The sequence below is a fragment of the Myotis yumanensis genome, unplaced genomic scaffold (genome assembly GCF_028538775.1).
Source record: "Myotis yumanensis isolate MYYU_CA2020_CCGP unplaced genomic scaffold, mMyoYum1.0.hap1 SCAF_4, whole genome shotgun sequence".
Taxonomy (NCBI): domain Eukaryota; kingdom Metazoa; phylum Chordata; class Mammalia; order Chiroptera; family Vespertilionidae; genus Myotis; species Myotis yumanensis.
Window position 1 is genome coordinate 73,216,238 of NW_027223755.1, and position 14,060 is coordinate 73,230,297.

Here is a 14,060-nt window from a genome sequence, read left to right on the forward strand (position 1 = left end):
CCCAGAAAAGAAGCAATAGGCTATTTTCTAACAGATACCATTCCCATGTGAACAAGAGCAGGCACAGGCCATTACAGCCAGGAGTGTCACAATAAGGCCCCAACAGGATTTTCCTTTCCCAGCTCATTTAAGTAAAAAAGATTCCTTTTTGTTGCTACTGGACTCCAGGGACCTTTCTGAAAATGTTGCAGTTAGTAAAAATTAGGGACTAATCAGTTCAAGTATTTGGACTGTGGATGGGCATCATTTCTGTGCATTCTCACCCCAAATTATTTCATTATTTTAATACTCTGATTTTCAGAACCCTCTCCAATCTGTGCACTGTTAACATTAGAGTGTGTGTATTTTTGTACATTAATTTTTAAAGAATTTTTAATTTAATAAAAAAGTCTTGCAGAAAGAGTTGATCTATATAAAAAGTATTTAATACAGAGAACATCAAAGCACCCTGCATCAGGTAAAGGTTCCTATGACATATATCAGATTATACTAATCAAATCTCCCTTTACCTAAAACGAATTCTGTTTAAATACAAAACAATATACTTCACGTCCCCAACTTTTCCTGACAAATCTTCAGTATCACTTAACTTGGGGATCACAGTTAATTCAGCAAAATAATGATTGTGTTCTTCTAAAGAAAATAGCGAATACCAAGTTTTCTAGTTTAAAAATAGCACCGTTGAAGGAAGGGAAATATGTCTTTTAAGTACAAAGTTCCTAAACAAGTGATTTAACAAAATTCATGCAAAATAAACTTTGGTTGATTTTTATAACTCTCCTGTGATCTGGAGTGGAAAACAGAAGAGTAGAAAGACAAAGCAAAACAGTAACTTTGAAGAATCAAAAGACCCACACGCACGCACGCACGCACGCACGCACGCACACCCTGATAGAGTATGTTCCTTGTTTCCTGCCAGCTGCATCACCAGTCGGGGACCTCAACCACAAAAGGTGTTTTCACGTCTATCTTGCCACTGTTGACGATGGAGCAGTCGGTGAGTGGGCGGTCGTGGCCATCAGTTGCCTGAAGTTCTATGGAGTGGACCACTGTCTGGTGAGAGAAAAGCGGGCACGAGGTTCACTTCTGACCAGCAAGAATGGCAATCAAAAGTGAAATCAACACCAAAAGCCCAAGTGGGAAGTAAGTTTTTTTTGTTCTGATAACAAAACTATACAAGCTAACTATGGAAAACTTAGACTATTCAGGAAATTTATATATTAAAGAAAAAAACTGACCCACTACCTTAATGATTAGAGAGCACATTTATTTCCTCATTTCTTTTTATTAGCATTTTATTTTCTGAAAAAAATTACATATTTTTGTAAACACCTACCTCTAATTAAAGATATTTCCACTCACTTGTTATAACCCTCAGTAACAGTAAACATGGAGTTTGAGTCCATTTCAACTTCACCTGTCATAGGTCCGGGCATCATCAAATGGGCCAGATTTAGAAGGGGAGCTTGTTTTGGGTTTGCCCATTTAAAAAATGACCCAAGTTGCCTGGCTGGTGTGGCTCAGTGATTGAGCATCAACCCATTAATCAGGAGGGCAGGTTCCATTTCTGGTCCGGGCACATGTCCAGGTTGCGGATTGTGGGCTCTATCCCCAGTAGCGGGTGAGCAGGAGGCAGCCAATCAATGATTCTCTTATCATTGATGTTTTTCTCTCTCCCTCTCTGAAATCAATAAAAACATATTTTTTTAAAAAACACCTGACCCAAGCCATTAATCCATACATAGTTGAGTCTAACACTAATGTAACCCCAACCCCACAGGGATGCACAGGCCTCTTTCTCTGCCGTAGAGATTTCACAGGCCCACATACCACCTCGTGTCACACTAAAGGCCTGGCCACGGATGGGGAAAGTCAGCTTCTGGTGTTTCCCAAACACGGCTGAGACACAAGTAGCAACAGAGTGTCTGAGTGCCTTGGACACTGACTTAGATCGCTTTAAGATAAAAGGCCAGCATTCTTCTAATAATATATATTTCTAAATAGACTGTGTGTGCGCACACATGTGTACCTAACACAGTGATTACACATCCAAATAACCTGTAGTACTTTTTAAAAAATGCTTATTTAATGGTTAAAATGGAAATTCCCGGGTTATGTATATTTTACCACAATTTAAAAATGCTTATTTGTGGGCCCACCTCTGGAGGTTCTGCTATACCTCTGAGGTGAGGTCTAGAGATCATCTGGGTCACTTTGTTAACACAATCCAGATGATTTGGAGAATCAAAGGATGGAATTCAGGAGATTCCCTCAATTTCCTGAAACTATGAAACATACACACACTTTTTTTTTTCCTGGAGAGAAAGTCTATAGTTATCATTATTTTTTTAAAAAGTTTATAACCCATAAAATGTCAAGGAATTTTCCTCTAAGACCAGGCAGCAAGTCTCCTAGGAGGCATACCAACTGATAGAAGGAAACTGTTGCTTCAATTAGAGCAATAAGACATAAGATCTAGAAGGCTGGAAGAAAAACCACGACCAGAAGAAGACCACCCAAAACTTGTACTCTTCAGTTTTCTTACAGCTTAGCATGATGTTGCATTAAAAAATATTCATTGAATGGATGAGTAAATCAGTTTATATTTAAACTATTTAGAACTTGGTTAGGCCCAGTAGTCAAACACCCAAACTCATTTAACACATGCATGCCCATGTTTAGCTCATTCAAAAGCAAAGTTCAATCAGAGACTTGAAGAGTGATGACATTCATTATCATTTAATACTAGATTCTGGCCTGTGTGGTTGAGCATTGTCCCATGTACCAAAAGGTCACTGGTTCGATTCGTGTAAGGGCACATGCCTGCGATTCAGGCTCAATTCCTAGTAGGGGGCGTGCAGGAGGCAGCCGATGGATGTCTCTCTCTCACATCCATGTTTCTCTCCGTCTCTCCCTCTTCCTTCCTCTTTCTCTAAAAATTCAATAAAAAACATATTTAAAAAAGAAAAGGCTATATTATTTTCAGGGCAATTATGGCTCATGAGAACATAGGCATGCCCTTTATTGTGATGGGATGTGAAGTGACCTATTAAGTGATATGTATTTGCCCTATCCCCTCTCATCCCACTTGCTAATGAGAATTCTATCTTTGACAGCTCAGGTTGGGCACTTCCTTTCCTTGTAAAGGAGCTTCTGAGTCGGCCAGCTCGCTTCCTGGCTTTCTGCTGGATAGAATCAGAATAGCAGGCGGAAGTTGTGGAAGAGTTGCAATGAGTGAGATTGGTTTATTTAGGTTTGGATGAGGGAGGCAGAACAACTCACAGGAAAACAAAACAAAATGAAATATGGAAGAAGACAAGGAAGGTCCAGGGTTGGGCTGGGCAGACCTTCCAATAGCCAGGAGTTGAGAGAGCTACTTTGGGCAGTTGTTAAGGAGAAGAAATATTCAAAGTGGAAAAGAATGAGGACTTTAAGAAGTATTCCTATGGATTATGAATTGGACGCCTTTGGTATTTTTTGAGTCAGCAGCATAAATTTGAATTCTCTTAGTAATATTGAATGCTATACTGTGTGTCTCTAAAGGTGACTTATGTCTGGACTGAACCGCATGGGGCGCTAGAGTTGTTTTTTGTTTTTTCTTATTGTGGTAAGAAACACATACTGTTATATTTACCATCCTATCCACTCCTAAGAGTAAAGTTTGATAGTGTTAAATATATTCACATTGTAGTGCAACTAATCTCCAGAACTTTTTCGTCTTGCAAAACTGAAACTGTATACCCATTGAACATTAACTCCCCATTTCCTCCTCCCCATAACCCCTGGCAACCACTATTCTACTTTATGTTCCTATGTGTTTGACTTCTTTAGATACCACCTCATATAAGTAGATTCATACAGTCTCTTTATGACTGGCTTATTTCACTTAACATTCTCAAGTTTCATCCATGTTGTAGCATGAGACAGGATTTCCTTCCTTTTTACGGCTGAACAATATTCTGTTGTATGCACACATAGGGCCCTAGTTTTATTTGGTACCTTAAATAGAGTTTCCATTTATAACAAGTAGTGAGCTATATTAACTTAAGTACTCAACTTCTCCATGTCAAGTCCTCAGTTTCTGCCCCAATGCTCCTAACAATTAAAATGCCATACCATTTGTAATTTATTCACCTCTGAAAAGGCCAGTCAGCCTCTTATAATGATGGATCTCTAACAAGCACCATTAAAATACTCATTGAAAATACTCATTATAAATATAAAGCTTTGAATGAGAAAAATAATATATCAAGTTACCATGCCATCGATGACTTTTCCAAATACGACATGTTTGCCGTCCAACCAGGAGGGCTTGGTCAAGGTGATGAAGAACTGAGAGCCATTGGTGTCAGGCCCGGCATTGGCCATGCTGACCCACCCAATGCCATAATGCTTCAGTTTGAAGTTCTCATCTGGAAATGTCTCACCGTAAATGCTTATACCTGGTGAGACAGAACAAGAAAGAGGAGATTCAACAGATGTTATATGAAAGTCAGTTCTTCAAAGGGAAACATGAGGTTTTAGTAGAATTGGTAAATAGGACCCAATAAGAGTGGGAAATGGGGAAAAGATGGTAAAAGATAAGGAGAAATGAAAAGGAGCATAAAGTAACTCCTTAAGGAAACGGGGCACTGGGGACTGAAACCAACATACACAAACAGAAGCCTTAAATTTGACACAGGATGGCAGCATACCCTCTGGCCTCAACCCAAGGGCCAAACCCTGACCAACTAGTTCAGTGATTTCACTGTAACATGAGAAGTAATTGAAGGGCAACATGTAATAGTAAAGCCAGATTGAAAGGTGGATGAGCCATTTCATGGCTCAATCTCTGTCCTGAGGTCCAGGGTACCTCTCCTGGGTCACTCCTACCTCAGCATCCAACCAGGGTACACTAAGCACTCAATACTCTTAGCTAATTCTCAAAACAACCCATAGAATAGGTATTTTCAATCCTGGTTTGCAATGAGAAACCCAGGCTACAAAACTTGAAAACAGCAGAACAGAACTTGAGCACCTGGCTTTCTGATTCTAAAGCAGGTGCTCTTTGCTGCCTCAGCACTAAGAGCAAGAGCAGCCAGCCTGGAAGTCATTAGGCACAATGACGTCAGGCTCATCAAAACAGAGGGTGATGGCGATGGGGAACACGCAGTGATCCAACCTGAACAGAACGACCAAAGCAGGCAGATGGGCTGGAGTTCTAGCAAAGCAGCAGGTAGAGCAGAACACATTTTCCCCATAAAACAAAGGCAGAGACCATGAGAAATATATGCTCCATCCTCCAACACCGTGAGTGCCTGTCATGCTCACCCTCTCCCCTTCTGCAGGGCTCCCTATCCATCAACTGCCAGCCCTAAAATGCTGGCTTAGTTAGGACCAGAAGTGGATATCAAAGGCAAGCTGGTTGGTCAGTGACATATGAGGTGACCTGGCAGGAAAGCTCTGCCCACAGAGGAGTTTAGGCTAAATTAAGTGATCCACAGGTCCTATCTCCAAAACTCAGAGAATTTTAACTCAACTCATGTATGCACACACTTGCACCTGCGTGCGCATGCGCGCACACACACACACACACACACACACAAAACTGGCAGCGAGAGAGAAAAATATAGAAAAGGAGACACAGTAAAGCTCAGTCACCATTCCTGCTGTGCCCAAGGGGAGGACAGTGGGATGTCAGTCCAGGAGGGGATGGTGTGGGGAGGGGAGGAGGGTTGTTGATCCTTGAGCTGCAGGCTTTTCCAGTGAGACCCTGCTCCACAGTAGCTGGGATCCCTTCCCTGCGCATCCTCACCAACCCCATTTACCCAATTACCTGCTCCATGCTACTTCCCTGCAGCTTGCAGCATTTTTACAAGGGCTAAAGGTAATCTTCCTGAAGTGCCTGGCAAATCCAAACATGTAATGGTAGGCACTTTGTTATAAATAAACCATTGCAATAAACATACAATTAGCAATAGTGCTGGAAAATGGCCTAGGTTTCTTGAAAAAGTTAGCAGTTTAATATCCACCAAAACTGGCATTTGATCATTAAAAATCTTAAATAAATTTTAATTCTGTGTGGTTACATGTACCACGTGTATTCAGGAAGGGAATGAACTCACTACATTTCTGAAGGAAAATAGTCCAGGGAGCTGGGTAGCTGGAATCCTCCATCAGAAACAATGGTCAGGGAGATTTGAAAGTCTATAAATTTAATTAGTTGTATTTTATAGAACTGTAACTTTATTTATAAAAATTAATTTATGTTATAATTTTGAAAACTCATCTATTGATTTTTTTATTATTAAAAAAGCTGACAATGAAATGAAAGAATTTTGAGAGAAGGGGATAAATTCACCTGTAATCCTGCCATCTAAATGCCAATCTTGTCCTTCTAAAATGATGCCCCCAGTCTTCCTCCACCAACATCCAATTTGTAGCGAGCTGCTAACCCCATAAGCACAGTGTTATATTCTGCCTTCCCTTCCTGTGGCAGACAGCTTTCTGTACTGCTACATACCAGTAGTCTAGCATTTTTTTATATATATATTTTATTGATTTTTTACAGAGAGGAAGGGAGAGGGATAGAGAGTTAGAAACATCGATGAGAGAGAAACATCGATCAGCTGCCTCCTGCACACCCCCTACTGGGGATGTGTCCGCAACCAAGGTACATGCCCTTGACCGGAATCGAACCTGGGATGCTTCAGTCCGCAGGCCGACGCTCTATCCACTGAGCCAAACCGGTTAGGGCAGTAGTCTAGCATTTTAATAACTGCTAAATAGTCTACTAAATGAACATATTTTTGCTATGGGGAGATAATGAACACCAAAGTAATACTATTTAAAATTAGAAGGCCGTGCTCATTCATATCTACCAACATTTGGCCCCCAAAACTTTATCCTTTCTAAAGAATTCATTTGGTGGTCTTTATGACTTTGTTCCTTAAATCTTAGAACTCAATATACTGGCTTAATTTTAGGTTTCAGTTTGTTAAGTGGAAAAGGAAAAATACAAAAGATAGTTTACCGCCAGTGCCATCCCCATTGGTGAAGTCTCCTCCTTGAATCATGAAATCTTTGATGACACGATGAAATTTGCTTCCTTTATATCCATATCCTTTCTAAAGAGATTATGTCAATTGAATATATAAGTAGATATAACCCATACTGAAAGATAAACCCCAGTGTTTATCTGAAAATAACAAAACGAGAAAATTATACAAAATACTTACAGAACTTGATTAGGCCTCTGCAATAATTCACTGTTAGAAATTATCATTAACTGATCAAATTAATAAATATAAGTAAACAAACAAACCATGGAAGTAAAGTACTAATGTGAATTACTAAAAAAAGAGCAATCTGCATTTTCACTTGATGACTGTTTCCCCTCGATTTCTAGAAGCCTCAGTGTTTTAAGGACACCAAGGGCCTGAAGAATACAGGTTTTATACAAAAATGAAGTAAAATATTGCAAGATGTCTCAGGTCCACCTGACCTACTAATTAAATACTTTTTCCCCAGAAGACATCTTTATCTTGACTTAAGAGAAGGAAGATCCAATTTGTGCACAAAAGAAATAAGCTGAGACATACCTCCCCTGTGGCCAAAGCGACAAAATTGTCCACAGTCTTGGGCACAACTTTTCCAAAGAGGCCAATCACTATCCTGCCAACATCTTTGTCTCCGATCCTCACATCCAAGAAAACCTGCGTGTGGTTGAAAGGCAGAGCAGGAAGTTATGTGGAAACGCCACGTATACAAGGTAAGTGAAAATGAAAATCTGTGAATTGATCCACATACGAAAGCCCTGCCCACCAGTATTTTACAGAGGGGTCATGAAGGAGCATGATATACGTTAAAAGAACTCTAATCCCATGTTTTGGGTGCACTTTGCTCGCACATATTCATTCAACAACCATTTATTGAGCACCACGTAAGGGCCAGACCCTGTGGTAGGTACTGGGTTTCACGTTTGACTCAATACTGTCAGAGTTGGCCAGTAAAGTCTTCAAGAATTCCACTTCCTCACACACCCAGACAAGCACTGCTGCTACTTCCTGTTTCCCAGTTTGTGGGTGAAGGTTAGAGTGGAAACTTTCTCTTCTGAAAGGTAGTGCTCTCTCATCTTGGCAGAAGAAGAAAAATTGGTGAGGAGATGAATAGGCTAGCCATCCAGATTTAATTTTTGGAACTTCAATCAGTGCCACTTTCCCAGTGAGTTCTCAGTAGACATCTGCAGCCAAGGGGACTGCAAAAGATGATCAAATCGCACGCAGTCCTCCCAAAGGCCTGCCACTCACTCCCTAACCCTAACCCTAACCCTAACCCTAACCCTAATGCTAACCCTAACCCTAACCCTAACCCAAGCTCAGTAAGGCACCAGGTCCCCAGCCTCACCCAAAGTACAGCAAAAGTTACACTCAGGTCCCGACGAAACCTTTTCCAAGCATGTCAAACTCGCGGCCGGCGGGCCGCATGCCTCGTTTAGTGGCCCACCGGCCACAAGACTGACATACTTCGTCATGTTACACAAGTATCGTGTTCTTTTACTGTCCCAACGTTTTAGGACAGAAAAAAACACATATCTAGAGGTAAGTGTGAGTCGCTCTTTTTGCAGATAAACTTTAAAGGTTCTCTTGGACTTTAAAAAGAACCTTGTCATCTGAAATGAAATTATATCCATTTTGCTTCACAAATCACTGTGTGAAGATGATTCGGAGACAGAACACTTGAAAAGGCCATGGAGTCGAAGGGCATTCTATTAGCGAGTTTAGATTATATGAACCAATTTAATGTTTGAATGGATGTGGAAAAAAGACATCCAAGAGATGGCTTTAAAAAATATAAGAAGGGTTGTCAAAGAAAAAGGATGTCTTACAGTTGAGAAAAATCACGAAGTAAAGACTGTCCACCTTCAGTTCAAGATAAGAGCTTCTGCCGATACATCAGCTCGTCTGCCGTGAGTGATGTGATATTTAGTGTTCCATGTGGTGTATTACAATTTTCACATGGCAAAGCAGTAAACACTGTGTTAGTATTTATCCAGTATAACTGTAAGAATACATGGAAGACCTTGAGCTGAGGCAATGATGTAGAGGAGAGCAATGCAATGAGGCTGCGTTAACCCACACATGAGCCTGGTCCTGTAGAGCTTGTCTCTACAAGGGATTGCCAAGCCAAGGAGTAAATTCTTTAAGGGACTATAACAAAATAGCACCAGGAAAAGAATCAGGGACATAATTTTAAAGAAATACTGTACAGTGGGGCCTTGACTTACGAATTTAATTCGTTCCGTGTCTGAGCTCGTAACTCAAATTACTCGTATGTCAAATCATTAAAGTGAACGAGTGAGACACGTGATGCTGGGCTGATGTTGTGGCGTTCACTGTGACGTTCACTGCGCCAACTAGCGGTGGGGTATCTGAAGCTGGCTCGTAACCCGAATTTTAGCTCGCAACTCAAAGCAAAAAATCGGCCGAGAGACGGCTCGTATCTCGAAAAATTCATTAGTCAGGACACTCGTAAGTCAAGGCCCCACTGTATAAGATACTAGAAAAGTCTGCCAGACTTTTAAAATAAAGCGGAGCAAATAAAGCCCATGAATGTTTAGAAAGAAAACATCTGGGGAGCCTGAGAAGTGCTTTTCATCCAGCCTAACGCAGTAAAAATCTTATTGTCTTGCACTCAGCCTTACTGTCTTACAGTAATGGAAATGGAGCTTCCAGTCCCATAGAACAGAAAGCGCATATACCAGTAGCTTTAGTATAATGAGAAATCGAGTTTTATCAGAAGACGAGTACAGATAAAATAGGGTTAGAGGTGCTGATTATCCGCGGGGACCAGGGCAGGCTTCCTGGAGTTGGTACTTGGATCCCATGTTGCACTCTAGGGGTGGGCATCTCAGTCACTTTTTGTTTTCCCTCGAAGCTGCCCTTGAAAGTGATTTGAAAATTATGGGGCACTGGAGGTGGAGAGCGGTGAGGGAAGAGTGAATAGGCACTTAGGTAGCCTGACCCAAACCCCTGTAGGGTTAATTCTCTTCCATCTCCACGGCAAAGTGAGCTGTGATGTCAAGGAAACCCAGCTCCACCCCTAACTGGCTGCGAGCTCTCAGGTCCTCATCTGTAAAACAGACATTCTCTTCAGGTCTGCATTGCTGCAGGGGGAATAATAACACCAATAACTCTAACAACTGAGCTCTTCAATCAGGAGCACACATCAGGGCTAATCACTTTACCTGCTCTATCACAGCCAGGATGCAAAACTTTCATGAGCAGATATTATCTCCATCTCCATTTTACGAAGGAGGAGCCAGAGCCTGAGACGTCAGAGAACTTGCCCAAGATCAAGATCAGGGATCCTCAAACTTTTTAAACAGGAGGCCAGTTCACTGTCCCTCAGACTGTTGGAGGGCCAGACTATAGTTTAAAAAAAAACTATGAACAAATTCCTATGTACACTGCACATATCTTATTTTGAAGTAAAAAAACAAAATGGGAACAAATACAATATTTGTATTTGCATGTGGCCCGCGGGGCCGTAGTTTGAGGACCCCTGATCAAGATCACCCAGCCTTAGTCTCACGGCCACGACACAAGGTAGAAAGTGCCAGCACGCTGTGAAGAGTACAGCTGCAAAGGGGGCGGCATGACTTTCTACACTCTGGGTGCCTGGCTATACAGAAGCCTTGGCTCTGCTGGAAAATGCAGGGGCCACGTCAGTGGGTTTTGAGGCCAATGAGCCAGAGACCCCATCTGAGTCTCTTTGGCTGGGCAGGAAGCTGAGGCAGTGGCCTGACAGCAGGATTCAGGGACAAGGTGAGGGCCAGTAAAGGGCCCTGCAGGCGGACAGCACCACACACCTCATTTACAGATTCCTGATTTTAGAAATCAGAGGAAAAGCAAAAGACTGCTAGGGAAAAGAAAACAGTGGATCAGTGGCCAATTAATCTACTTTTCCCCACTCAGAGAAATCATTTTTAATGTCTCCATTTTCCAGGAGATCTTGTTGCTTTAAAAAGTTCACTGAAAGTGTAATGAATTCAACAGAGTGGAACCTGAAGAAGACTAGCCTAAGTAATCCTAGAATAGAACACCTGGAAACTTCCTCAGTGACAGCACCTTAAACCAGGGGCTGAGATGCTCCAACCTCCCCTCCTGCAGCCACAGCTTCCTCCTCTCCTCTATCCCTCCCTCCTCTCGAGTTTCCCAACCCAGGCACCCCCAGAGGTGGTGACTGACTTGCTCTGGGGTAGGCTCTGCATTGGTTGGTTTACAACTTCCCAGGTGAAGCTTGCTCCCAAATATTGCAGGTGACACCCTCCCACCAAGAAATTCCTCTGTTTATCTGAAATTCACATCTAACTGGGCCTCCTGTATTTTATCTGGCAATCCTAATCCCTTTCCCCTTTCCCCCTATCTAAATTGTCAACAAGTCTTGTGATACCTCCAGAATCTATATCAAGTCCCTCCTTGCTCCCCATTTTCCCCACTACCGCCCTAATCCAAGCCACCACCATCTGGACTCTGGCATGGAGCCCAGCATGACCTCCCGGGTCACTCTCCGGAGACTGAGCCACCACAGTAATGGTTTAAAAGCACAGATGAGATCCTGTCAAACCTGTGCTTAAAACCCTTCGGCAGCTCTAACTGCACTTAGAATGAGACCTCAAATTATAAGACGAATTGCCTCAAAACCCACACTCCTAACTGTGACCTCTGAGGCCCTGCAGGATCTTGCTGCTGCTTAGCCCCAACCTCACCTGGAGCCACGCCCCTCTCAACCCTGCCCTGAAGCCACACTTCCCAGGCAATCCAGCCTCTGGATGGGAGGATGGCTTTCCTGTCTGGAGGCCTTTGCACAGGCACTAAGTTTGCCTCCCTACTTTTTTTTTGCCAGGCTGGGTTTCTTATCCTTCAGGTATGTTTAAATGTCACCCAATCTATAGTGGGGTTTATTTTCTTCACCATTTCATAATTTCATGAGTTTTATGTTTATCACTGTATCCTAATAGGCCCAAATATATTTTCAGACTGGAAGAGCCCCATCCCCTGCTTCAGCTCTGTGGCCTGCACAAGCCACTTCCCCAAACTAGATAAGCCCAAAAGATCACGGGGCTGGGAGTAGAATTTGCGCTGAAAACAATCAGGCTAAGTTTATCTCAGGCAGCCCCCGCCCCTAAGGCCTTTTGGTTCACTCAGGGTACATCAGATGTGGGGCTGAACTTCCCCCTTGCAGCCCCTTTGACAGCCCCTCGCCCCCTCTCAGGTGGGGTCTGCGGTAGATTTAAGGGTTCTACTAGCTCCACAGTACCATGTCCACGGTGGAACACGGGGCTGGTAGTTAAGTTTGCGCGAGCGGCCCCTTCCTCCAGATCCCAAGAGACTACCGCCCCTAAGTTTTTCTAGCAGTAGTAATTAACAGCCCCAGCATCCCCGCTTCCCCTCCGCCTGTCTCTCCCTGCGCCCTGCACCCTGCCATTATCTTCTAACATCGGGTAACTGCTGGGGAAAAAACTGAAGCCACGAGGGCAGTCTATGGCAGATTTGGCAGACACCCCCCACCCCCCAACCCGCCCCTAATCGAGACAAAAAGGCCGGCCTCACACAGGTGCTGCCTATGCCGCCAGCACCACCCCAAGCCCAGGGTCTGCCCACCAGCCGCTGAAGTCTACGGGCGCACCTCTCTCTCCCAGGGGAGGACCAAGCTCCTAAATGGAGGAGGCAGGCTCCCTCCAGCACGAGTGGTAACGCCTGCCCGGACACCACCCACACCCGCGCAGGGGCTGTGCTGGGCTCTCCCTGCTGGGTGACATCGCCGGCGGGCGCCCCTTGCTACCGCCGAGCTCGGAGCACGTCTCCCCCTCCCGTCCCCGTCCCCCCCGCACTCCTCCCGCTTCAGCTCCCAAGTCCCCGCCACGCCGAAGGAAGTGCCTGGGCCGTCCCCTTCCTGGAGAGAGGGCCCACCGGTTCCGGAAGTTTCTCCTAACCCCTGAGCTGGCCACCTCGGACCCCCGACCTGGGAGGTCAAGTTCAAGCAAACGGCGGCGGGGGCGGGCTAGGGCTCGGGCCTTCGCCCCCCAAGTCATCCGGGAGGGTGCCCCCCCTCCCCACCAGGAGCACTTCCACCACCGCGGCGCGGGCGATCCCCTCGCACCAGCCTGACGCAGCCGCCCATCCTCTTCCCCCCCCCCCCCCCCCCCCCGCTACCCGACACAGGGATCCCGGTCCCCAAAGCTCCCCATCCCTCTGCCCGACAGGAGGGGACGTGCGTCCTCCACTCGGTCACCTTGGCCGTCACCGTGGGGCCTCGCTTGCGGACGCCCGCGGACCCCGAGGCCCCCGCAGAAAGTACAAGCACGCAAAGCCACAGGCAGAGCCCCAGAGGCGGCAGCAGCCGGGGACCTGAACCCATGGTGAACGGCGGCGGAGGCGGCGGCAGCTCGGGCGCTTCTGCAGGCTCGGACCGGCGGCGGCGGGACTCCCGGCCGGCTGCGCTTGCGCGATCCCGGATTTGGGGGGGCGGGAGAGAAGGATAGGGATGGGGCGGTCCGGACAGCACCGGAACCCGGGGCGCGCTCCTCCCAAGTTTGGCCCAGCGGCTGAACTAGGGACTCGCACGGGCTCCCTGCAGAGGGTGCGGCGGGAGCGCAGGTCGGTCGGCCGGGAGCGAGCCCGGGCGGCTGTGCTGGGCGCGGCGCCCCGAGAGGGAGCGCCAGGGGCGGCTGGAGTTCAAGAGCCGAGGGCTACGCTCCGGCATCTCCAGGAACTTACCGCGTAGGCGCACGTTAAACCCAAAGGAAAGGCGAGGACGCTCCTGGCTCGGGTCCGCGTGGCAATTTGCGCGCCGCAGCGTGGGGGTGGCTCTGCAAATGAGTCCAGGTCTGTGACCTCGGCTGCCTTGGGAGTAGACCCCGCCACGCTGCCAGGTTCCGATGTGGTCTCAGAGCCTTTAGCCAAGTTTGGGACGCTCTCAGAACTTGGGGACCCCTAGGTGGTTAACTCGATTACACATGCTAAATGACCTCTCCTTGAGATGATTCAACTGGGGGATGTAACTTTTATACATTTAAG

At 45.5% G+C, this 14,060-nt stretch overlaps 1 protein-coding gene across 1 annotated transcript; it reads right to left on the bottom strand.

Annotated features, from left to right (window-relative positions):
• Window positions 1-403: 403 nt before the first annotated feature.
• Window positions 404-13,467, bottom strand: PPIC (peptidylprolyl isomerase C). Its single transcript, XM_070411490.1, has 5 exons — window positions 13,276-13,467; window positions 7,581-7,694; window positions 7,013-7,106; window positions 4,258-4,442; window positions 404-1,053 (listed from the first exon to the last, which is right to left on the bottom strand). Exons 1-5 carry the CDS (start codon window positions 13,399-13,401, stop codon window positions 925-927), a joined length of 648 nt encoding a protein of 215 aa, XP_070267591.1. The 5' UTR covers window positions 13,402-13,467; the 3' UTR covers window positions 404-924.
• Between the last annotated feature and the right edge of the window lie 593 nt (window positions 13,468-14,060).